This window comes from Anthonomus grandis, chromosome 16 (assembly GCF_022605725.1).
Source record: "Anthonomus grandis grandis chromosome 16, icAntGran1.3, whole genome shotgun sequence".
In the NCBI taxonomy this organism is placed as follows: Eukaryota; Metazoa; Arthropoda; class Insecta; order Coleoptera; family Curculionidae; genus Anthonomus; species Anthonomus grandis.
Window position 1 is genome coordinate 19,411,366 of NC_065561.1, and position 24,817 is coordinate 19,436,182.

A 24,817-nucleotide genomic window follows, 5' to 3' on the forward strand; every position below is an offset into this window, starting at 1 on the left:
TTAAAAAGTTGAAAAATAAAACAATGGGTAATGCATGGGTTTTTATTGCCAAAACATTAATTACTCAAAGCATGAAAATATAACGAGTTTGTTCCTTTACGTTTATAATTTATTAAAATATAAAGTGCAATAAAAGCGAGCATCCTTCTATTAGCTGCAGTGTTCATGAACATCCCTTCTGTGATAATGTATTCCCTTAAATCTGTCAATTAAACCAGCATATAGACCTAAAATGAAAGAAAAAACTAAGTTGCTATTAAGGTTTTACTCCATCAACGAATTAATTTAAGCAAACAATTTCTAACTAAAAATTAATCATTAATTTAACTCTCAACAGACATAATTAGAGAGAGCACTCAGGACCATTTCCATGCTTTGAAGACCTCCAAAAATTAAAACTCAATTAAGAGTCTAGTGTTCTAAACGAAACCAGGAGTTAGTAGTTTGATCTTGAAAAGTATTATGACGATCTTCTTTAAATATTGAAGAATATAAGGCAAAATAGGCCTGAGTAGTACAGATAGACTAAAGCTCTTAAACTTTTGCAAATTACCAATAATTGTTTTTTTTATTAGTAATAAGAAATACCAGTGTGGTCCACATAGAGGCAACATCTATTAAATCTAATTAACTAATTAATCTGAAAATAAAACCTGCATTTATGGTTGAAAGTTTGCAGTTGATAACGACTGGGCTTATATTAGGAATCTCATAAGATTACATACTAAATCATTACATTCTAGTTAATAAATATTTGGCTTGAAATAATATATAAATAACTCAGTTTTTATTTAGCAATTTTGATTCTTAAATTTGAGACATTTTGTACATCAAATCATTTAAATAAATTATAATAAAAAAACATACTTACATCGGGTCTCATTTCTGCATAGCATTTATGGCTTAACCAGGCGTTTTCGCATGGACTTTTACCTCCTAAAAAAATTATTTTAAGCCGGTTATAAACAATAAAACTCCTAATATCATAAAATTCCTTTGCACTTTTATTTTAATTATATCGATCCGTAGCATATAAATAATGAACAAATAAATATTTGGGGTTTATTTGTATTTATTTATCTTTTCATGAACTTATTACTTGATGCAAAATTCCAGTGTTCATGCAAGTTAAAAATAATGCAAAATCACAGAATATTAGCAGAGGCACCTAGTCAATGTATTTAATAGAGAAGATGTTCTGATTTATTACATATAAATTATGCCTAGACCCAGTCGAATAATACGCTTGACATATACAGGTATGGCAAACGCATGTCTTGAGTGCGGGATTCACTGTATTAAGTTGCAATGACAAATTAAATAGAGAAGTTCCTCATTTGCGTTAACTACTTGGAACTCAAGTGACTATTCCAGGCAGTTGAAACTTATTTCAGGCAATTTTCTTGGAGAAATTGATGCTTCAACTGCCTGGAAGTGCCAAAAAATTACTCCTGTTGCTTCAAAATTACTACAAATTCCTAGAAAACTTGCCTAAATTATTTGGAACTCATTTGACTATTCCAGGCAGTTAAACCTTCTTTCAGGCAATTTTCTTTGAGAAATTGATGCCGCAACTGCCTGGAAGTGACAAAAAATTACTCCTGCTGCTTAAAACTTACTACAAATGCCTGGAAAACTTGCTTTAACTATTTGAAACTCAAGTGACAACTCCAGGCAGTTGAAACGTATTTTAGGCAATTTTATTGGAGAAATTGATGCTTCAACTGCCTGGAAGAGCCGACAAATGACTCCTGTTGATTCAGAATTGCTGTAAATGGCTGGAAAAATTGCCTTGACTACTTGGAATTCACTTGACTATTCCAGGCAGTTTAAACTTATTTTAGGCAATTTTCTTGGAGAAATTAATGATTCAAATGCCTGGAAGTGCCAAAAATAACTCCCGTTGCTTCAAAATTGCTCTAAATGCTTGAAAAAATTGCCTTAACTACTTGGAACTCACGTGTTTCAGGCAGTTGAAACTTATTTTAGACAATTTTCTTGGAGAAATTAATGCTTCAACTACCTAGAAGTGTAAAAAATTACTTCTGTTGAATCAAAGTTGCTGTAAATGCCTGAAAAAGTTGCATTAACTACTTAAAACTCACGTGACTATTCCAGGCAGTTACAACTTATTTTATGCAATTACCTTGGAGAAATTGATGATACAAATGCCTGGAAGTGCCAAAAAATGACTCCGGTTACTTCAAAATTACTGTAAATGCCTAGAAAATTTGCTTTAACTATTTGGAATTCATTTGACTATTTCAGGGAGTTGTAACTTATTTCAGACAATTTTCTTGGAGAAAATGATGCTTCAACTGCCTGAAAGTGCCAAAAAATTACTTCCGTTCCTTCAAAATTGCTGTAAATGCTTGAAAAATTTGCCTTAACTACTTGGAACTCACGTGACTATTCCAGGCAGTTAAAACTTATTTTATGCAATTCCTTTGGAGAAATTAATGATTCAAATGCCTGGAAGTGCCAAAAAATGACTCCGGTTGCTTCAAAATTACTGTAAATGCCTAGAAAACTTGCCTTAACTATTTGGAATTCATTTCACTATTTCAGGCAGTTGCAACTTCAGGCAACTTTCTTGAAGAAATTGATGCTTCAACTGCCTGGAAGTGCCAAAAAATTACTTCTGTTGAATTAAAATTGCTTCAAATCCCTGGAAAAGTTGCCTTAACTACTTGGAACTCAAGTGCCTATTCCAGATAGTTCTCTGGAAGAAATTGATGCTACAACTGTCGAAAAATGAGTCCCAATAGTGTCAACTCTCTAGAATTGTCAAAAAACGACTTCCGTTGCCTCAAAATTCCTTTAAATGACTGCAAAAGTTGCTATTCATAATTAAGTATTAGAAAAAGAACGATCAATATGTTTTTCCCTTTTTGGTCCTATATTGCCCTCTCTGGCTAATCTACCGCTAACACTCTTATCTAAATGGTGTTCTACGTACGAAATTTGATCAACTGTAGCATAAAAATTTAGTTTCCAAGGTCTCCAATAGATGAGAATCACTCGGTATACGCTTCTTTGTTTAAAGGCAAATTTTAATTCAATCCACAGATCTTCTGTAAGTCAACTTGGTAAATACATTTAATTTTTAGGGCAGTCTAATCATAACCAGACAATTTCCTTTCTACACAACGTACTAACATAGAATTAGATCGAAAACATTAGATCATTGTAATACTACATCACTTATTTAAGCCTATTTATCAAACAAATTGGGCATAACTTAAATGGGTACCATAAGCCAATTTTTATAAGTTAAAAGGATATTTGATTTAGAAGTAAAGAGCTTTAGAGCGGTATTCCTTAAGGGTCGAATAGATAATAGGTCGATAGAAAAAAAGTGTGTTAATTAAAATATTGTTCCTGTAATATACGGTAAGTTCGAAAAATTAATACTCACCTTTTATCAATTCAATAAAGATAGTTTGTGAGATGTGTTTTTATTGCAGTCATGTGAGAATTAAAAAATAAATTTTTAATTGTTATTACGAAAAATTGTTTATTATGATCGAATAAAGTGGGATTTTAACGCAAAAAGCTTTAAAGCCTTTAGAAAACCGATATTTGAATACGAGGTCATTAATAGAACCTGGAAAAAATACGTAATTTCTAACAGAAACGTACTTTTAGTTCCACATGTACGAATAACTGGAGCAGCAATGTCTTGTACTTCCTCTGGTAGTACAGCGATGGTGGCTTCTTCATCTATAATCCCGTCGTCATCTATCTACATAAAAATTAAATAATTTATATAAAAAAAAATTACAAGGATTATCGCGTTTATAATCTTTTCTATTTGGACCATGATTTATCAGTTACTTTTTATGAATTATGCTAAAATGTATTGTATTTATTAAAGCAAATATCTTTTTTTAGTCGAAACATAATGCAATTTTCAAATTTTGCAATGCAAACAGCATATAGGAAAAAATTAGTTAAAACAACAATAAATTATTAACTACGTTTACCTCCTGCAACTTTAAATTCAATATTAATAGTTTCTGAGAAAAATGTTAAAATGAAAAGTTTATATGAGGAAAATATTCCATGAGTTACCATGTATGAGAGTTAATTCTCGTAAATCAAGGACTTATTGAGAAAAAAAATTATTCACAAATTATGAATATTTCCACATTACTTTACCTTATTTTATTGCCATGAGGATGATCTGATTTGGTTTAAAACGTCGGCAAAATACTTTGAACGTAATAAAAGACTTACTTATTAGTAGCAATGTATTTATACATAAATTGGACTATTGTATTATTTAATTTTAAAATTTGAATTTTAACGTCAAATGTGCAGCCAGTTATTGCGTTTTGTTACGTTGGCACGAGTGATGTGAATTGACAAGTAGAGAATATAAAGTAATAATTTGTGTATTTGGTTAATCCAATAAAAAAGCCATTTTACCCTATTTATTCTCATAAAAGTATTTATACTAGTATGTGGTATAATTGTTTTTTCAGGTTTTTATAAACGACTGTTCCCTTAGCAATAAGTCAATGTAAACGTACTCAAATGGAAATATAACAATAAATTGCTTAGTAATAAAAAAACGGTTTAAATTACTGCTAACCACAAAAATCGACACCGATTTGGATGTAATGGTTACTACTTACGCAAGCCATTTGAGCCATGAGACATTTAATGTAACATTTCAGGTTTTCGTCATCTTCGAACACTTTTTCGTTGTTTACTTTGTCGATAAGAGCTAAAATATATAAACAAAAAAAATCAATTTAATTAATTCATATGTAGTAACTGGATATTAACCAAAAAAAAAATATTTGATAAAATTTGTTTAGTAGAATAAATTGTAACGTACAGGAGACACGTCCTCCTTATAACCTTACTTTAATAACATTTTCATGTATATCTTCTTTTACTAATAAAGCATTTTTTTCAATTTAATTAAAATGGCTTTTTATCACTATATTGAAATATAAAGCAAAAAAAAAATATTTTTTTGAGTCAATCGACTAATTAGGCCCCATTTTTAATAAGTCCCTTGAAAAGTATTAAAAACTAATTGCGTCTCAATTATTGCTAATTTAGAGAAAGACGAGTTATATATTTGAAAAGTTATTGATTTACAGTTTGAAAAATTATATATAAATAAAATAAAATAATATAAACATGTAAAACATAAAATTTACCTTCAGAAACACCCGTCTCTGCTACACATGTATTATGCAGCATTTGGGCCAGTTCTTTCATTTCATCGCTCATTGCCTGATAGATAAATAAATAAATTAATATAAATATAAATAAAGTATGTTGGTTCATGTTTTGTATTTATGTTTTTTTCGTATTTTTGTTGTGCCGAAATATTATTTAATTATTTTAAATAACAGGATTCTTTTTTTCAAGGAATTTCTATAAAAAAAGGAAATATTGGAAACTAGTATTTGGAATTGACCTTAAAAAGTTAACTACCCTCTATGATACTTAGGAATATTAATCACTAAAAACACAATTAATCAACCTAACATTTACTTACTACAAGCCAAAAATTCACATAAAAATAATTATTTTACTAGCTACAAATAACGGTGTCATTTTGGCTCTCAATAGTCAATTATTGACTCTATCAAACGCCTCGGAGAAGTCCGTATAAATTGCAACAACCTGACCTCTATAGAATTCCATAAATTCATAAGCACTACACAAATAATAAGCTGGAAAGAAATTGCTTACCACTACGGCAGGATAAATATGGAAACCAGCGATAACCAGAAGCAACACAAACATTGCTTACATTTAATCAAGCAAAGCCTATGGCGACAAGTGTTTCTCATTATATATTCACATTTTAATTATAAGGTACAGAGGTGGAGATCCTTTTAATTAGTATCGACAATATATCAGAGTCATAGGGCAAATTACTAATAATCTGCGCTAATAAATTGTAATTTCTTTAATAATTTTAAACAAAGGTCATTAAACAATTTATGTGTGAACAGCTGCCTCGGTAATGTAGAGGAAAATATGAGTGTGATCAGTTAAGAACTTGGGAGAGAAGGATCCATAGAGATGCTGTATATACCCACTGCTCCAAGGCTTTTGATAGTATTAACTTAACACCATTGAACATTGACCTTCTAGAGTTTCTTACTTAAATTAATTAAGAACCTTTAAAGTTTTCACTATGTCCCTCTAGTGGTACTTAATATTGAGATGATTGTTTTTGGATGAAGCAGTTGGAGAACTTCAGAGGGATCTTTATGATATATTCTAAGGTTTACAAGAATATACGTCATGGTGTAGAGTATTTTGTAGACTAAGGAGTAGGGTTCCAGTTTTATGCAACCCTTAAATATTTCTTTATGGGTCCTTAATTGGGTCAAACCTTCCATTTTCTTCGATAGTCTGGTCTACATCAATAAAAAATTCTTTTTAAATTTTAATAGGAAATTCGTGGTTTTATTAAATATGTTGAAATTTACCGGTGATGATGATGATAATAATATCAATGTTATCATGGTGATAAATCAATCAACGGTATCAAATGCCTTTAATAAGAGCATAAAATTTGGTTGATTGAGTGGAATTATTTATGTGTTTTCTCTTTTATTGCATCTATGAGTAAATCGTCCCACCCCCTCCCACTCTTCTTCAAAAAAAATATATTTTTGATAAAAATATTATGATTTTTGTTTTTAAAATGTAAAACTAAGCATCTTTTATTCTTGACAATTTTTCAGAATATTAAATATTAAAGGAGTTGTCAGACTTAACCTCACTTTTTTGTTCCCCTTATATCTCGCTTGATATCGTTTATGTAGAAAAAAAGCAAAAAACAAAAAAGTTTCATTTTTTAATTTTATATACGACCAGCATACATTTTTTTTATTTAAACTTATGGTGGGCAAGATTTTTAGGATTTAACTAATAATTTTCCAAAAAAATAACAATCACTCATTTCAATATACTAAAAGGTGTATTCCAGGCACTAGTGTGATTATAATCAAGAGCCTGGAAAAAATCCTTGATTGCCTTTTATTGAGTATTCTAAGAACTTAAAGGAATTTTCCAGGCACTTTCCAGATGGTCTCATTGATTTAATGGAAGGATGAGTTTGCAAGAACCGTCGAAATTATGAAGAAATTAAGTATTATATGAGACGTCGATCATGATGCTTTTAGTAATTAAGGGAACCTAATTTATGTGTTAAATGTATCAGTAGGAATTTATTCCAACCTGAAGGCCTTTTGTGACTATTCTGATAAAAATGCTCTATCTTACAGAGGGATTTTCTGATTCAATTAAAGCAGATCAATGAGTTAAACCTGGTTGGATTGTGATCAAATTTCTCCTTGTCTGATTCTGGTATAATGACTATTAGGTTTAGAATGTTCGTATTGAAACCAAAGATGATCAATATTCACACCATTCAACTTTTTCCAGAAAAACTATGTTTTTCTTGATTATGGCAATAATGCAAGCAATTTGCCTTAAAACAAATAATCATTTGATTGAAAATGTTCAATTAGTAAATTATGTTATTAAATTCTTAGGTTTAGTGGATTAAGTAAGATTTAATTCAACTGCAATTGATGACAAATCTCAAAAGACCGTTTAATTAAATTGGAACAAGTTTAAAATTGTCCTCTGAAAAGGTCTGAGCTTGTGCATCAAAAAAATGCAGATTTCTTCTTGATTTGAGGTTAGGAATTACTACTGGAATTGAAGCAGCATTAATACAGATGACTATCCTGCGATGATATCTCCAACCAAGTAACAAAAACGTGCTTATCATATTTTTTACATAAATCACTTTCCAATATGGAAATCGAACTGATGCTTCACCTCCATTATTTGATTGAAATTTACGTTGATAGAGTACCCGCAACCATTGCAATTTATACTTTAAATTAATGACGCTTACTCTTATTTGGAATCAAACTTCTTACTGTTTGCAGATGATATTCAATAAAATCTTCTCTTCTCTTTAAGAGGATGTGAAGGATTCGCCCCTTAAGAAATTCTCTACTGAGGAAACTGTTTTGATAAAGCTTGAATCCAGAACTCCCATGACATAGATCTACTAAGCTCCTAGATTCTATTAAACGATAAAGTCAAAACGCAATTTACCTATTTTTCTAATTAGGTAAATTGCTAATATTTTACGCCATTATACTATAGATAATCATATTTTCACTGTACAAGATAAAAGCAATTACTGACGCACTTTAAAGCACCTACATATATACGTAATTTTAAACTGACACCAGTTCCACAGCAATATCTAATAAGGCAAGTACGATTTTAATATGCTGTGCAACTAATAATCCTTTTATATTCCAGATGCTTTATCACTTTATATTTCTGACTACTCTGTTACTGTCATCAACTTGTGGTCATGAAACCACTACTTCCAGCCCTATTTCTTTAAGCTCTATTCCAATCGGAATTTGTCGCATAAGGTGTGCTAGGATAGCTTGTTCGCTAGTAGTTCCAATATGTGAAGATGGTTCTGTTATAGGTAGCACTAGTTTATGCGATTGCTGTCACAATCGATGTGTCATTCGTAAGTAATTGATTGAGATCTTTTGAACGCGAGTTTATTATTTCAATTTTAGCTAAAGGAGGGAGTTGTTTCAAGGGTGGCATCCCATGTGGCTATCCCTATACTTGCTGCAACGGTAAATGCAACACTCTGATTTGGTCTGGTTGTTAATAATTTTTAAATAAATGAGTAGTTTAGTAGAAAAATGATGTTGTTTGTTTATTTCTTTCTTCTATATAGTAGTGAGCATATTCTGGTGTAAGTAACTTGAAGGTATAGTCAGCAATAAGGCCATAGTCCAGGGGTTTAAGACTTCGTATACCATTGGTATTGATTTGGTTCTTTCAAGTGATGCTCCAATCAACGATCACTTTCTATGACCTTCTGTAGTAACCCACGGAAGGTTTCACCAGCGGCGGTGTCGTCAGCATAGATCGCCAGTGGTGTTCTGGGGATGTTCGATCATCACCTGCATTTGATCATCTTGTAGATTGAAGTCGGTTGAAGCCTCTAGAGATCGTTTCCACCAGTTGCAGTACTTATAGTTCTAGGTTAGGACTGGGTATTGAAAAAAATTCACTTATAAAATTCCTTACCGAACTAATAATATTCGATCCTCATTTGCAGGTGCTCGGCTATACAGGTCCGGACTCAAAATCTTTTCTTCTATCTGTAATGTTGATTTAGTTTCAAATTTTTATACTTAAGCTCTGTGATAAGAAATTTATATTAATAATGCAGCTCATTAAAAAAAAGGCCTTACTTCATAAATAGGGTCTGATGATGCTCTATTTTAAACGAAACATGTAACCTTCGGGACATAAAAATATTTTAAGACTTAGGTTTTTTTTCCTTCTTACATAGGTCTCTTTGAGATAATGAACGAGTTTTTTCAACCTTATTTATATACTTGACTAGGGCCATCAATTACTCTTGGTTTTACACTCAGTTGCAGAAGTTTTAAATAACAAATAACAAATTGATGCCATCATGACTGACTGTGCAAAGGCTTTTGATAAAATAAATGTTGCTTAAAAGATTGCGTTTTCTAAGGGTTTTATTAAAATATCACTTTAAAGCCGAGCAAAGCTATTTTAATCAACATTTGTCTAATAGGGGATCCCTGGATAGCCTGTATGCAAATAGTTTCTATAAGTCTGTTATAGGTAGCAGTTCAGTCAAATGCTTTGCATAAATCATAAAACACTGCAGCGGAAGTTTCAAAGTGAAAACATCAAAATAATGAGGTTCGTATGTAATGGGATAAACTACTTAAGAGGAACATGATTTTCCGAAGATTTAGACAGTAATTAAAAAATTAATTATTAATAATTGAAACAATATTTTATATGCCTGAAACTCTAATCTCTATGAGAAAAAATATTCTAGATTATTGAAATAAGCTTAAACATTTAATTTAAACATTATTTTAAATGCCTGGAAGGCATAAAGAATTAATTGAAACGCCTGGAAAAAGCGACTCTAAATAATTCCAGGCTTTTATATTCATATTTTATTTTATTCCAGGCATTATTTTTTTAAACATTTCCTAAAATGCTTAAGACACAGAAAAATTATTTTAAATTTCTGGAATTAAATAAAAATTGACTTCGAATACCTAAAATAAATATAAAAAACGACTTTAAACAATAGCAGGCTAAAATGATTTTTAAAGTACAGGACAATGATTGCAAATTTCGAAAATAAAATGCAAAATTGGCTGGAAGGTTTAAAAAATGATTTCAAATACCTGAAATATAGGAAAATGACTCAACTGCTTGGAATAAAATGGAAAAATGCCTGAAAGATTATTAGTTTAAATGTCTGTAAAAAACGACTCTAAAGAATTCCAGGCTCTTATATTGAAGTTTGCTTTTATTCCAGGCATATACTTAAATATTTCTTCAAATGCCTGAAATACAGATAAATTATTTCGAGTTCTTGTAATAAAATAAAAAATCATTTCAATTACTTAAAATAAATTAAAATAATTTCAGACTAAAATCATGTTTTCGGTTCTATTCCAAGCACTTTAAACATTATTTCAAATGCCTAAGGCATAGGTAAATGATTGCCTAAAAGACGTGAAAAGCTATTTCAAATGCCTGGAAAAGTTGCTTGAACTACATGGAACTAAGTAACTATTCTTTCAGGCAATTCCCTAGGAGAAATTGATGATTCAACTGCCTGGAAGTGTCGAAAAATGACTTTCGTTACTTCAAATGTCTGGAAAACTAGCCTTAACTACTTGAAACTCAAGTAACTATTCCAGGCCGTTGAAACTTGTTTCAGGCAATTCCCTGAGAGAAATTGATGATTCAACTGCCTGGAAGTATCAAAAAATGATTCCCAATAGTGTCACTGGCAGAGTTAAAAAATGACTTTCGTTACGTTGCTTCAAATGCAAAATTGCTTCATATGCCTAGAAAAGTTGCCTTAACTACTTAGAACTCACGTAACTATTTCAGGCAGTTAAAACTTTTATCAGGAAATTTCCTGGAAGAAGTTAATGATTTAATTGTCTGGAAGTGCCAAAAAGTGACTGCCAAGAGTGTCAACTATCTAAACGTGTCAAAAAATAACTTCCAATACTTCAAAATGTTTGGAAAAGTTGCCTCAACTACTGGGAACTCAAGTGGCTATTTCAGGCAGTTAAACTGCTTTCAGGTAATTCTTTGGGCGAAATTGATGTTTCAACTGCCTGGAAAAAATGCCTTAATTACTTGAAACTGACGTGACTATTCCAGGTAGTTAAAACCTATTTATAATTGTAGTAAGTCTTAATACAAAGGATGTTTTATATGTATTCAATTGCAGCAAATATTTTAATTTAATAAAGAACCTTAAATAAAATATTTACAAAAAAAGTGGCTTTTGAATAGTTTAAGTCATATAAAATTAAAACTCATATTAAATTGAAGGTTTTCAAAAATGATTGCCTGGAATCAATATTACATTATTCCAGGCAATTGCGGTTAGTTTAAGACTTTGTATGCGCTGTACACTTAAAATTTACACATATTTACAAATACTACCATTCCTTTTAAGTTGCTTCAAATGCCTGGAAAAGTTGTCTTAATTACTTGGAACTCAAGGGACTAGGCAATTCCCTTGGAGAAATTGATGATTCAACTGCCTGGAAATATCGAAAAATGATTCCCAATAGTGTCAACTCACTGGCAGAGTTAAAAAATGACTTTCGTTGCTTCAAAACTGCTTCAAATGCCTGGAAAAGTTGCCTTTAAACTACTTGGAACTCACGTTACTATTCCAGGCAGTTGAAACTTCTTTCAGGCAATTCCCTGAAAGGAATTGATGATTCAACTGCCTGGAAGTGTCAAAAAATTATTTCCAACAGGGTCAACTTACTGGCAGAGTTAAAAAATGACTTTTGTTGCTTTAAAATCACTTCAAATACCTGGAAAAGTTGCCTTAAAACTACTTGGAACTCACGTAACTATTCCCGGCAATTGAAACTTCTTTCAGGCAATTCCCTGGAAGGGATAAATGATTCAACTGCCTGGAAGTATCAAAAAATGATTTCCAACAATGTCAACTCACTGGCAGAGTTAAAAAATGACTTTCGTTGCTTCAAAATCGCTTCAAAAGCCTGGAAAGTTGCCTTAACTACTTAGAACTCACGTAACTATTCCAGGCAGTTAAAACTTCTTCCAGGTAATTCTCTAGGAGAAATTGATGCTTTAACAGCCTTGGTGTACCAAAAAATGACTCCGAATAGTGTCATCTAACTAAACGTGTCAAAAAAAAGACTTTCTTTACTTGAAAATTCGTTGAAATGCCTGAAAAAGTTGTCTTAACTACTTGAAACTTACGTAACTATTCCAGGTAGTTGAAAATTCTTTCAGGCAATTCCCTGGGAGAAATTGATGATTCAACTGCCTGGAAGTGTCAAAAAATGACTGCTATTACTGTCAACTATCTAAACGTGCTAAAAAATGACTTTCGTTACTTGAAAATCGCTTCAAATGCCTGGAAAAGTTGCCTTAACTACTTGGAACTCACGTAACTATTCCAAGTAGTTGAAACTTCTTTCAGGCAATTCCCTAGAAGGAATTGATGATTCAAGTGTCAAAAAATTATTTCCAACAGGGTCAACTTACTGGCAGAGTTAAAAAATGACTTTTGTTGCTTTAAAATCACTTCAAATACCTGGAAAAGTTGCCTTAAAACTACTTGGAACTCACGTAACTATTCCAGGCAGTTGAAACTTCTTTCAGGCAATTCCCTGGGAAAAATTGATGCTTTAACAGTCTGGATGTACCAAAAAATGACTCCGAATAGTGTCATCTAACTAAACGTGTCAAGAAAAGACTTTCTTTACTTGAAAATTCGTTGAAATGCCTGGAAAAGTTGCCCTAACTACTTGGAACCTACGTGACACACATTTTGGACGAAGATATACTTAAAATTAACAAACATTTACAAATACTAATTTTTTTTGTTGGTTTTAAGACAATCCAACGTATCTCTGAAATCAATTTCACACATCAAAAATTAACCGCAATTAAAGAAAAAAAGTCCACTTAAATAAAGTTCCTTATCGGACTAATAATGATATTCCGCTGTTCAGGTCAGGACTTAATGTAATTTATATGCTTACTTTGGTTTAGAGATTTTCATTTATATGTAAACCCTGTGATCTCAATACGTTTTTATTTACACACTCAGTTGTAGAAGCAATAAATACCCAATTTGATGCAATCGTGAATGACTGTGCAAAGGCATTTGACAAAGTAAATGTTGCTCAACTGATTGCACCTTCATGTATTAAACTAAATTAAGATCTGGGGTGCCTTGAGGGAGTAACTTTTATTGTTAATGGAGTACACTCATCCTGTGCCATTCCGTACATTATTTTGGCCCACGATATAACGGATTTCAAAAAAATAAGCAAAATATTCACTGATACTTTTATTCATAAAAATTTACTTTTGACAATAAACCTTATTTTGCTATAGGACATATTGAACGACAAATACCTCTGCAACAACTGGTACCTGCTTGGCAAAATACTGTCACTACCGGACCTGGTCCAAGACCTGGTGGTATATAGAGACATTTACCCCCTTCAGCTAAAATATTTTTAATTATAGAACAAAATCTGGTCTTCTTAAATAATTACTTACGTATAACGCATTTAAGACAACAATCGCAATCAGAGTAACCCAACACTAACCCAGATTCGCACTTGTCGACTTTTTCGCATTGATTTGGGTCGCAGTCTGGACGTCCATAGGCGTAGACCACCATAATGGCCAATATGATAAAAATCTAAAAATTATTTATTTATAGCGTTTATTAGGTTTATTTATTTAGGACTTACCTTGTAAAACATCATGAATGTTATGGCTTAACTGTTTAACTCAACATTTGATTATATATAACACTTTAAATACGCCGCACATTGCAAAAAATAACTTTGGTTAAGGTTAAAACGGGGTGATAACAGGTATCGTTGTTATTAACAGAAGTGCTAATTATAGTAACGTTACTATAAATCATTTTAGATATCTAGTTAGGGTTAACCTTCAAGCTTTAAGCAATCATATAAATGATTGCTGGGTTTGTTTATTTTTTACTTTTTATTTAAGTAAAACTAAAGAGGTATGCCTGGATTCAATACTCAATAGTCTAGGTAGTAGTCTATGGACAAGGAGGAGATATGCATTTATGCCTATTTTTTTTCTGTGTGTATGATATTTCGTTATAACACTAAGATTTTGTTTAGGGTATAATCCTCTAAAATACGGCTCAAAAAACAAGGAATTTTCTAAATTTTCAACCACAATAAAACCACAGATTTTTCTTTATAAAAGTCTCCTGATTTTACTTAAAAATATCCGACTCGAAGGACCGAAGATTATTTTTAGGCTCTAATAATAGGCTAGAAAATCTGGACCGAAGGACATTAATATAAAAATTAAATTTTAATTGAAATGACTTGAACGTGAAGATAAGGCCTTACTACCTAAAAAGTCGAATATTTTTGATTTTTTTTTGTATAGACTTGGACCCTTAACAACATTTGTAAATAATAATAATAATAATAATGTCCTATATTACCAAAAGTTACAAACATTATTTACGAATCAATTTATTAACTAAGTATGCATAGGTGGCGCAGTCTAGCTGTATTAGCTACTCTACTGAACCACATACGCACATAGTAAATGAGTTAAAGACAACTAGCGTGATAAAAATAAAAGAAGTATCTTAATTAAAATTACAGAGAAGAGTTCAATAAAAAAACAGAAAACAACATTATTCAAAGCACAAAGAATGGAGATCCAATTGACAATTTGAATTTTGAGAGGCACTGGAAGTGCGTTATAACATTTTACAAAATTATAAGTAAAAGAGCGTTGAAAAATTGTACTTTGATGATGTGGCATAGACAATCTATCTGAAAATCGCACGTTGACATTGTGGACATCATGACGAAAAACAACTCGTTCCTTAAGGGAACTAGGTGAGTCAATATAATTAACTATTTTTAAACAAAAAATGCAAAAATGTAAGACTCTCCTATAATCCATTTTAAGCCAGTTTAAAGCAGTATACAATGGAGAAATGTGATCAAATTTGCGCATGCCATATATAAATCGAACACAAGAATTTTGCACTTTTTGTATCCTATATTTACTACTAACATCTAAACAAAATCCGTATATATAATCACAATAATTAAAATTAGACAGAACAAGTGACTGGCATAACATTTTTCTTAAATTAAAATTTAAAATATGTCTATTACTATAAAGTATTTTTAATGCCATATAAGACTTTTGAATAAGTATCTTGATATGTTCTCTAGATCTAACTTCACTATCCAATATCAATCCCAAATTCTTAGCAGAGTCGACAAAAGATAATTTATTATCGTCTATAAAAATATAAAAATAATATTCTTCTGAATATCATTCTTTTAATTACGTGAGAATATTCTCATTAGTTTTTCAGATTTTAGGCTTTAAAGTGAGTGGTCCTCTTGATGTTCAGCTATTTCCCTCACATAAGAACCAACTCTCAAAAACTAGTGGAACTATATGAACATCAAATTTTGTAAACATTTCTTTGTTTTTGTTAAAAGGTTTTAGGCTTTTTTAAAAAAATTCGGTTCAAAGGAGCAACAAAATGTATGCTTTAATATATTCTCCATTTATATAATTAATAGATTTACCAGGTTTAAAAAAAAATCAGTTTCTAGAAGAAAAATTAGTATCAATTAAAAATATCTGGTTCAAAGGACCAAAAATAATAAATCTTTATCGGCAATTTCAAAGCAGCATTTTGTAATTGTGGATAGACTAGCAGTGCGTTTTAAGTTTCCAATGAAAAAATAATTTTGACCAGGAATTCCACATAAAAGAACCAAATTAAAATAAAATAAACTTAAGATATGTACGTGTATAAAAAGTATATCGCATCCTACACATTGGCACATACACATATGATATCGGGGTTATTTTATCATATATTTAAGGTGTAGCGATCAAGTGTAAAGACTAGCCATGCAAATCCCTTGTCAATTTTTTTTAAATGCCGAAATTTTCTCCCTTGTGTGAACAGAATTGTATATGATATACGGATATTCTACAGTTTAAAAATATATCTTACTGGAATTTTTATGGCGATACGCCTTGCTTTTGCGAAATAAAATAAGGTTTTATCATGTTTTACTCGAAAACCTTTAAGTTATGCGAGAAAAGTATACATTTTTTAATCATCTATAATTTTGCTAAAAAGCGTTTTTTTCTCAAGCAATTATTTTCTGCAAAAAAAAGGTTTTTCATTAATATTATCCTTAGCCCCCCACCCACCCCACGCAACTTACCAGTGAGAAATTGTTTGCAAAAATCATTGTTTTTCAAAATAATACGCATGAATTACAACTGGTTTCGTCGTTAATATCTAATCTATTAACACAGTTTATTTATTTAAATTTTATATAATTATATATACTAATAAATATTTAATATAAAAATAGTGCTATTAGATTGGATATTTTGGACAAAAAAGGGTGATTTTTCAAAAAGATTTCTTACTGGGCAAATGTTTGGGGTGGGTGGGGGGGTGCACGGGTAATGTTGTTAAAAAACAATGTTTTTGCAGAAAATATATATATTCAATATTTAATTTAATAACACTGTCGTTAAATTTGATATAATTTTATATATAAATATTTAATATAAAACAGCGTTGTTAAATTGGATAATATAGACGAAAAACAGAGATTTTTCAGAAGAATTTAATCAAACATTTGAGGTGTAGTAATCAAGGTTAAAAATTACATTTGTAAATCCCGTGTCAATTTTTTTAACTGCCGAAATTTTTTCCCCTGTGTAAACAGAATCGTATATAATATACGTATATTCTACAGTTTAAAAATATACCTTGACCTTAAAAATTAGGCCTACTGCAATTTTTATAGCGATACGCCTTGCTTTTGAGAAATAAAAGAAGGTTTTATCACTTTTTACTTAAAAAACTTTAAGATTGTGTAAGAAAAGTATAGATACAAGAACTAGCACCTATCATTTTCTTAAAAAACATTTTTTTCTCAAGGAATTATTTTCTGCAAAAAAAAGGTTTTTCATTAATATTAGCCTTACCCCCCCCACCTGCCCCACACAACTTACCAGTGAGAAATTGTTTGCAAAATCATTGTTTTCCAAAATAATACGCATGAATTACAACTGGTTTCGTCGTTAATATCTAATCTATTAACACAGTTTATTTATTTAAATTTTATATAATTATATATACTAATAAATATTTAATATAAAAATAGTGCTATTAGATTGGATAGTATGTACGAAAAACGGTGATTTTTCAAAAGAATTTCTTGCTGGCCAAATGTTTGGGGTGTGTGGGGGGGTAAGGGCTATGTTGATGAAAAATAAAGTTTTTGCAGAAAATTTATATTCAATATTTAATTTAATAACACTTTATTTAAATTTGATATAATTTTATATATAAATATTTAATAAAAACAGCGTTGTTAAATTGGATAATATAGACGAAAAACAGGGATTTTTCGGAAGAATTTAATCAAACATTTGAGGTCTAGTAATCAAGGTTAAAAATTACATTTGTAAATCCCGTGTCAATTTTTTTAACTGCCGAAATTTTCTCCCCTGTGTAAACAGAATTGTATATAATAAACGTATATTCTACAGTTTAAAAATATACCTTGACCTTAAAAATTAGGCCTACTGTAATTTTTATAGCGATACGCCTTGCTTTTGAGAAATAAAAGAAGGTTTTATCACTTTTTACTCGGAAACCTTAAAGTTATGTGAGAAAAGTATAGATACAAAAACTATAGTTTTTTTATCACCTATCATTTTCTTAAAAAGCATTTTTTTTTCAAGCAATTATTTTCTGCAAAAAAAAGGTTTTTCATTAATATTACCCTTAGCCCCCCACCCACCCCACGCAACTTACCAGTGAGAAATTGTTTGCAAAATCATTGTTTTCCAAAATAATACGCATGAATTACAACTGGTTTCGTCGTTAATATTTAATCTATTAACACTGTTTATTTTTTTAAATTTTATATAATTATGTATATTAATAAATATTTAATATAGGGTGATTTTTCAAAAAGATTTCTTACTGGGCAAATGTTTGGGGTGGGTGGGTGGGTGCACGGGTTGTGTTGTTAAAAAACCATGTTTTTGCAGAAAATATATATATTCAATATTTAATTTAATAACACTGTATTTAAATTTGATATAATTTTATATATAAATATTTAATATAAAACAGCGTCGTTAGATTGGATAATATAGACGAAAAACAGATTTTTCAGAAGAATTTAATCAAACATTTGAGGTCTAGTAATCAAGGTTAAAAATTACATTTGTAAATCCCGTGTCAATTTTTTTAACTGCCGAAATTTTTTCCCCTGTGTAAACAGAATCGTATATAATATACGTATATTCTACAGTTTAAAAATATACCTTGACCTTAAAAATTAGGCCTACTGCAATTTTTATAGCGATACGCCTTGCTTTTGAGAAATAAAAGAAGGTTTTATCACTTTTTACTTAAAAAACTTTAAGATTGTGTAAGAAAAGTATAGATACAAGAACTAGCACCTATCATTTTCTTAAAAAACATTTTTTTCTCAAGGAATTATTTTCTGCAAAAAAAAGGTTTTTCATTAATATTAGCCTTACCCCCCCACCTGCCCCACACAACTTACCAGTGAGAAATTGTTTGCAAAATCATTGTTTTCCAAAATAATACGCATGAATTACAACTGGTTTCGTCGTTAATATCTAATCTATTAACACAGTTTATTTATTTAAATTTTATATAATTATATATACTAATAAATATTTAATATAAAAATAGTGCTATTAGATTGGATAGTATGTACGAAAAACGGTGATTTTTCAAAAGAATTTCTTGCTGGCCAAATGTTTGGGGTGTGTGGGGGGGTAAGGGCTATGTTGATGAAAAATAAAGTTTTTGCAGAAAATTTATATTCAATATTTAATTTAATAACACTTTATTTAAATTTGATATAATTTTATATATAAATATTTAATAAAAACAGCGTTGTTAAATTGGATAATATAGACGAAAAACAGGGATTTTTCGGAAGAATTTAATCAAACATTTGAGGTCTAGTAATCAAGGTTAAAAATTACATTTGTAAATCCCGTGTCAATTTTTTTAACTGCCGAAATTTTCTCCCCTGTGTAAACAGAATTGTATATAATAAACGTATATTCTACAGTTTAAAAATATACCTTGACCTTAAAAATTAGGCCTACTGTAATTTTTATAGCGATACGCCTTGCTTTTGAGAAATAAAAGAAGGTTTTATCACTTTTTACTCGGAAACCTTAAAGTTATGTGAGAAAAGTATAGATACAAAAACTATAGTTTTTTTATCACCTATCATTTTCTTAAAAAGCATTTTTTTTTCAAGCAATTATTTTCTGCAAAAAAAAGGTTTTTCATTAATATTACCCTTAGCCCCCCACCCACCCCACGCAACTTACCAGTGAGAAATTGTTTGCAAAATCATTGTTTTCCAAAATAATACGCATGAATTACAACTGGTTTCGTCGTTAATATTTAATCTATTAACACTGTTTATTTTTTTAAATTTTATATAATTATGTATATTAATAAATATTTAATATAGGGTGATTTTTCAAAAAGATTTCTTACTGGGCAAATGTTTGGGGTGGGTGGGTGGGTGCACGGGTTGTGTTGTTAAAAAACCATGTTTTTGCAGAAAATATATATATTCAATATTTAATTTAATAACACTGTATTTAAATTTGATATAATTTTATATATAAATATTTAATATAAAACAGCGTCGTTAGATTGGATAATATAGACGAAAAACAGATTTTTCAGAAGAATTTAATCAAACATTTGAGGTCTAGTAATCAAGTTTAAAAATTACATTTGTAAATCCCGTGTCAATTTTTTTAACTGCCGAAATTTTCTCCCCTGTGTAAACAGAATTGTATATAATAAACGTATATTCTACAGTTTAAAAATATACCTTGACCTTAAAAATTAGGCCTACTGCAATTTTTATAGCGATACGCCTTGCTTTTGAGAAATAAAATAGGGTTTTATCATGTTTTACTCAAAAACCTTAAAATTATGTGATAAAAGTATAGATACAAAAACTATAGTTTTTTTATCACTTATCATTTTCTTAAAAAGCATTTTTTTCTCAAGCAATTATTTTCTGCAAACAAAAGGTTTTTCATTAATATTACCCTTAGCCCCCCACCCACCCCACGCAACTTACCAGTGAGAAATTGTTTGCAAAATCATTGTTTTCCAAAATAATACTCATGAATTACAGCTGATTTCGTGGTTAATATCCAATCTATTAACACAGTTTCTTTATTTAAATTTTATATATGAATATTAATAAATATTTAATATAAAAACAGTGCTATTAGATTGGATATTATGGACAAAAAAGGCTGATTTTTCAAAAAGATTCTAGTAATCAAGTTTAAAAATTACATTTGTAAATCCCGTGTCAATTTTTTTAACCGCCGAAATTTTCTCCCCTGTGTAAACTGAATCGTATATGATATACGTATATATTGACCATATACGTTGACCATATACAGTTAATAAAATACGTAGACACTGTTTCAACATTTAATTTTTAACAACCATTCAACAAAGAGCAACAATATAAATACCTTAAAATTTAGGTTATGTAGGGCCGGAATATTTCAGTCCAAAAAGTGATTAAATCAGGAAGTATATCTGAAAAAAAAAAGAATTTTGAAATTGTACGTCATTAGTTCATCTCATAAGAATTCAAATAATTACATTTTTAATTGAATAAATAAATATATAATTAAAACGTACTTCTGGTCCTTCCTTATAGTAGCATTTGTGGGTCAGCCAGGCGTTTTCGCACGGATTTGCCCCTTCTAAAAATAAAACGAAAATATTATATAAATATTTTGTAAGCACATAATTATAAAAAAAATGTATATTTAAGTATAAATTATTTTATTTACAGGCAATCACTGAAAATCATCATATAGTCGTGGTAATATTTTTAATTGCAATTAGAGAATTAAAAATAAAATGCAGTGAAATCATCAAAATATAGCAAAAATTCAACGTTTTTAAACTAAGTAGTAAAAGATGCCAACCATATTTGTTTAATTAAAATCCATTTATAAAATTAATAAAAAACAAAAATTAAGATATTTACTTTGTGTGCCACATTTCCTAATAATCGGCTCTGTTTTCTCCTTCAGTTCATCCGGTAATACAGCTACCATTGCGTCAACGTCTATTATACCATCATCATCAATCTGAAATATACATAGATTTTTTATTTATTGCTTTTAGTATATGTTGCTTTAATTTCAGATAGAGTTTTCGTGACTTTTTCGTGACGATTTTCGGACCTTTTAATATATCAAGGCTAATAACTTTGGTTCTATGGAGAATTTTTTGAATTTTCGAATTTTTTATAAGGACAAGAGCATGTGATAAAAGAAAAAAAACCAACTCACGTCTCTTAAAGGAAGAAAAAACGGAAAAACTATTTTTTTGTAAATTTTTACATAGAATCCGTTTACGTGGTTATGGTTTTTCCTAATTTTTTAAAACTCACAGGCATAAAAGCCTTTGGAAGGAAGATGAGCTGAAGTTTTGCTTGGTACCTCGTAGTACTAAAAAAGCTCTAAAACCTAAATGGTTTAAGCTATGATATAATGGACTAATGATATGTTTTCTTTGTTAATGTGGCTTTCATTTTTATAAGAGCATTTTTTTTGTGAAAAAATTACTTCTCATTTTATTAGCAGAAAGATAAACATTTTTCCAAATGATAGCACTAATTTATGATTTTTATTTTTTAAATAGTGGAATTTCTGATGATAAATGTGAGTATAAAAACGTCACTCAAAAATCCAAATTTTAATAGAGAAGGACATATTTGGTTGGACCATTTTTTTGCTCATTTTTTTTGATTTCTTCCTTATATTGTCAATATTTCTATGAAATAATCGGAATTTAAAAAAAAATTACACGTAAACAAGTCCAATTATTTCCAAAAAATTTCATACGTAAAAGTTTTTTGTACCTCAAAAACTTTTTGAGTTAAAGGCGATTTTGTCATCCAAAGTCCAAGAGCAACCAAATTTGAAGAAACATTTTATGATTTTTATTTTTTAAGGAACATTTTTGGTCATAACTTGAGAACCACCGAAAATATTTTCATAATTTTTTCACGAAAAAATAGTGAAATTCCTGAGGATTATTTAAAGGGTAAAAACGTTATTGTGAATTAAAAATGTAATTAATTAGAACATTTTTAATTGGAACACTTTGACTTGACTTATGAAATAATTAGAATATTTTAAAAATGGTTAAACACAGAAGATATCTTTTATTTAACTAGTGGTTCCTGTTGAAAACTGACCACTCTCTATAGGCAAATATTCACACATATTGACTGCAACTAATAAAAAAATTAATAAATACAAAAAAGGAAACTTACTATAGCCATCTGGTCCAAAAGACACTTTATATAGCATTTGAAGCTATCGCTATCTTCGAAGTTGCCATTTCTAGCATTAGCTATAGCATCTGCAAATAAATCATTACGTAAGCATTAGTGTATTAAACATTGAGCATTACTGTATTGCATATATTCCTAATTTACCATTAGTAGTTCCAGTTTCTCCTACACATGTGTCATGCAACTGGTTCGCTAACTCTTGCATTTCTTCACTTAAACACTAAAAATTATTAACCATATTAAATCCGTTAGATCTTTAATAATAAATTAAATGAGAATTACTGCCAAATAAAGTCTCTCTATTTTTGCTTGATTTGCACTTACCAGTTAAGTTGCACTTATAATCGGACACACACGTAGTACACTAAACATGTGAAAAATTTAATATTAGTCTTCTGGACATTAGGGCATAAAAGCCTTAGCACCTATATAGCTTAAAAATAGGGTTATTTTTACTAAAGCAGAACTTACCCTAGGGTAACAATAAGAATCTAAGTACCAATGACCAGAATCCGGTTGACAAATCTACAATATATTGCAAAAACTTCTAATTTATTAAGGCAGTAATTCTCATTAATACAACTCATCAGTTCAACTCACCAGGACATTAGGTAACATAAAGAACAATCCCAAAGCACTTAAAATAATCATATTCATTTACTAGGAGAGATGTCTTTCAATTCACTACTTAACTGTCCGCCTACTAAAATTTCAACCAATTTTAAATGGATTAGTTCCCATTTTATACGGGAAATTTAATGTTAGCCTTTACGTATAATTGTTAACGTTTAGTATTTCTCTATTGAAAAAAAAAAACAATTCATAAATTATAGAATGGTTGCATGATGATGTTACGATGGGTGTGTCCATGCATTAGGGGGCAATTATTCCTTGTTGATTCAAAAATTATAACTGACAGTGGTTGATATAAGGAAAGTTATACTTTACTTGCAGATGATACCACAATAATATCTTTGGAAGAAACAGAGAATCTTTTTATAGGCACTTTAAGGCACTGGAATGATGATTTTCTAGTCTACAAATTTGGATGAATTTAGGGCTGAATGCAGACTTTTTGATACAGAGAAACAACTAGGATTCAAGAAAATCAAATTAATTTTTAAACGCTCGAAATATACAGGTGTGGCCAACGTAGGGGTCTTGAGTGCGGCAATCGCTGTATTGCCGCACTCAAGACAAATTTAAGTCACAGGTTAAAAATGGAAGTTCGCTATATGTTTATTGGAGTAAAGGTTTACGGCAGATAAGCATTTAGAAATATTTTGACTATTCCAGGCACTTAAATAAAATCAAATATTCAGATTCTGAATTGGTGGGATATGCTTCACAAAATTAGTCCAAACAGCATGTAATTATCTTTAATAGTTTCCAAGATATTGAGACTTAAAGTGCAAAATCCGGCTCGAAGGACCAAATGTCTTACTCAAATATCTCTTAAATCAAGGGCAATTAAGTCTTCCAGTTATCCATGTAAGATCATTCAGTAATTATTTTCCAAGTTATTTAGTCTTTTATAAACTGGACAGATCAAAGTCTATTTATCCTGACTCGACGTGCTCCCACTTAAACTTCAATAACTCTAAAGACGCTTAAGATATTTAAGTAAAATAAAATGCGTTAGATTACTGAAAAAGTGCTTAATAAATTTTGTTAAGGGTACAAGATTGTTCAGTTATAACTTTCCAAGTTATCCAGCCTTTTAGCGAGTCAACAGTTCAAAGTCTGTTTATCCTAACTCGACATGCTCCCACTTAAACTTCTATAACTTTAAAACCATTTAAAATATTTAAGTAAAATAAAGTGTACTATATTACTAAAAAATTGCTTAATAAATTTTATTAAGGTCATAAGAATATTCAGTTACAATTTTTTAAGTTATCCAGCCTTATATTGAGTCGACCGTTCAAAGTCTAGTCATCCTGACTCGATATGCTCCCACTTAAACTTCAATAACTTTAAAACTGTTTAAGATATTTAAGTAAAATAAAGTGGCCTAGATTACTGAAGAGATATTTAATAAACTTTGCTGAGGTTACAAGATTGTTCAGTTATAATTTTCCAAGTTATCCAGCCTTTTAGCGAGTCAACAGTTTAAAGTCTGTTGATCCTGACTCAACGTGCTCCCACTTAAACTTCAATAACTTTAAAACTGTTCAAGATATTTAAGTGAAATAAAGTGCACTAGATCACTGAAGAAATAT

General features: G+C 30.0%; 2 protein-coding genes and 1 long non-coding RNA gene across 3 annotated transcripts; 1 reads left to right on the plus strand and 2 right to left on the minus strand.

The window, feature by feature from the left end:
* Positions 1-28: 28 nt before the first annotated feature.
* On the minus strand, positions 29-5,814 carry LOC126745524 (general odorant-binding protein 83a-like). Its single transcript, XM_050453402.1, has 6 exons — positions 5,719-5,814; positions 5,178-5,253; positions 4,641-4,732; positions 3,643-3,745; positions 872-936; positions 29-227 (listed from the first exon to the last, which is right to left on the minus strand). The coding sequence occupies exons 1-6, from the start codon at positions 5,770-5,772 to the stop codon at positions 210-212; spliced, it is 408 nt and encodes a 135-aa protein (XP_050309359.1). The 5' UTR covers positions 5,773-5,814; the 3' UTR covers positions 29-209.
* Positions 5,815-8,331: 2,517 nt separating this feature from the next.
* On the plus strand, positions 8,332-8,736 carry LOC126745525 (uncharacterized). Its single transcript, XR_007663581.1, has 2 exons — positions 8,332-8,551; positions 8,604-8,736. It is a non-coding gene; the product is annotated as an uncharacterized LOC126745525 (long non-coding RNA).
* An 11,957-nt stretch (positions 8,737-20,693) lies between these two features.
* LOC126745882 (general odorant-binding protein 83a-like) lies at positions 20,694-23,325 on the minus strand. The gene is made up of 6 exons (XM_050453914.1): positions 23,196-23,325; positions 22,740-22,815; positions 22,575-22,663; positions 21,279-21,381; positions 20,924-20,988; positions 20,694-20,818 (listed from the first exon to the last, which is right to left on the minus strand). Exons 1-6 carry the CDS (start codon positions 23,250-23,252, stop codon positions 20,801-20,803), a joined length of 408 nt encoding a protein of 135 aa, XP_050309871.1. The 5' UTR covers positions 23,253-23,325; the 3' UTR covers positions 20,694-20,800.
* Between the last annotated feature and the right edge of the window lie 1,492 nt (positions 23,326-24,817).

Excerpts from the sequence above, each read along its gene's own strand:
- LOC126745524 (XM_050453402.1), bottom strand. The coding sequence starts at position 5,772 with ATGTTTGTGTTGCTTCTGGTTATCGCTGGTTTCCATATTTATCCTGCC. Across the intron at positions 3,746-4,640 it reads TCATGGCTCAAATGGCTTGC|ATAGATGACGACGGGATTAT; the intron begins GTAAGTAGTAAC and ends ATTTTTATGTAG. Across the intron at positions 937-3,642 it reads TCGTACATGTGGAACTAAAA|GAGGTAAAAGTCCATGCGAA; the intron begins GTACGTTTCTGT and ends TAATTTTTTTAG.
- LOC126745882 (XM_050453914.1), bottom strand. The coding sequence starts at position 23,252 with ATGAATATGATTATTTTAAGTGCTTTGGGATTGTTCTTTATGTTACCT. Across the intron at positions 22,816-23,195 it reads TTATGTTACCTAATGTCCTG|TGTTTAAGTGAAGAAATGCA; the intron begins GTGAGTTGAACT and ends AATAATTTTTAG. Across the intron at positions 21,382-22,574 it reads TTTTGGACCAGATGGCTATA|ATTGATGATGATGGTATAAT; the intron begins GTAAGTTTCCTT and ends TGTATATTTCAG.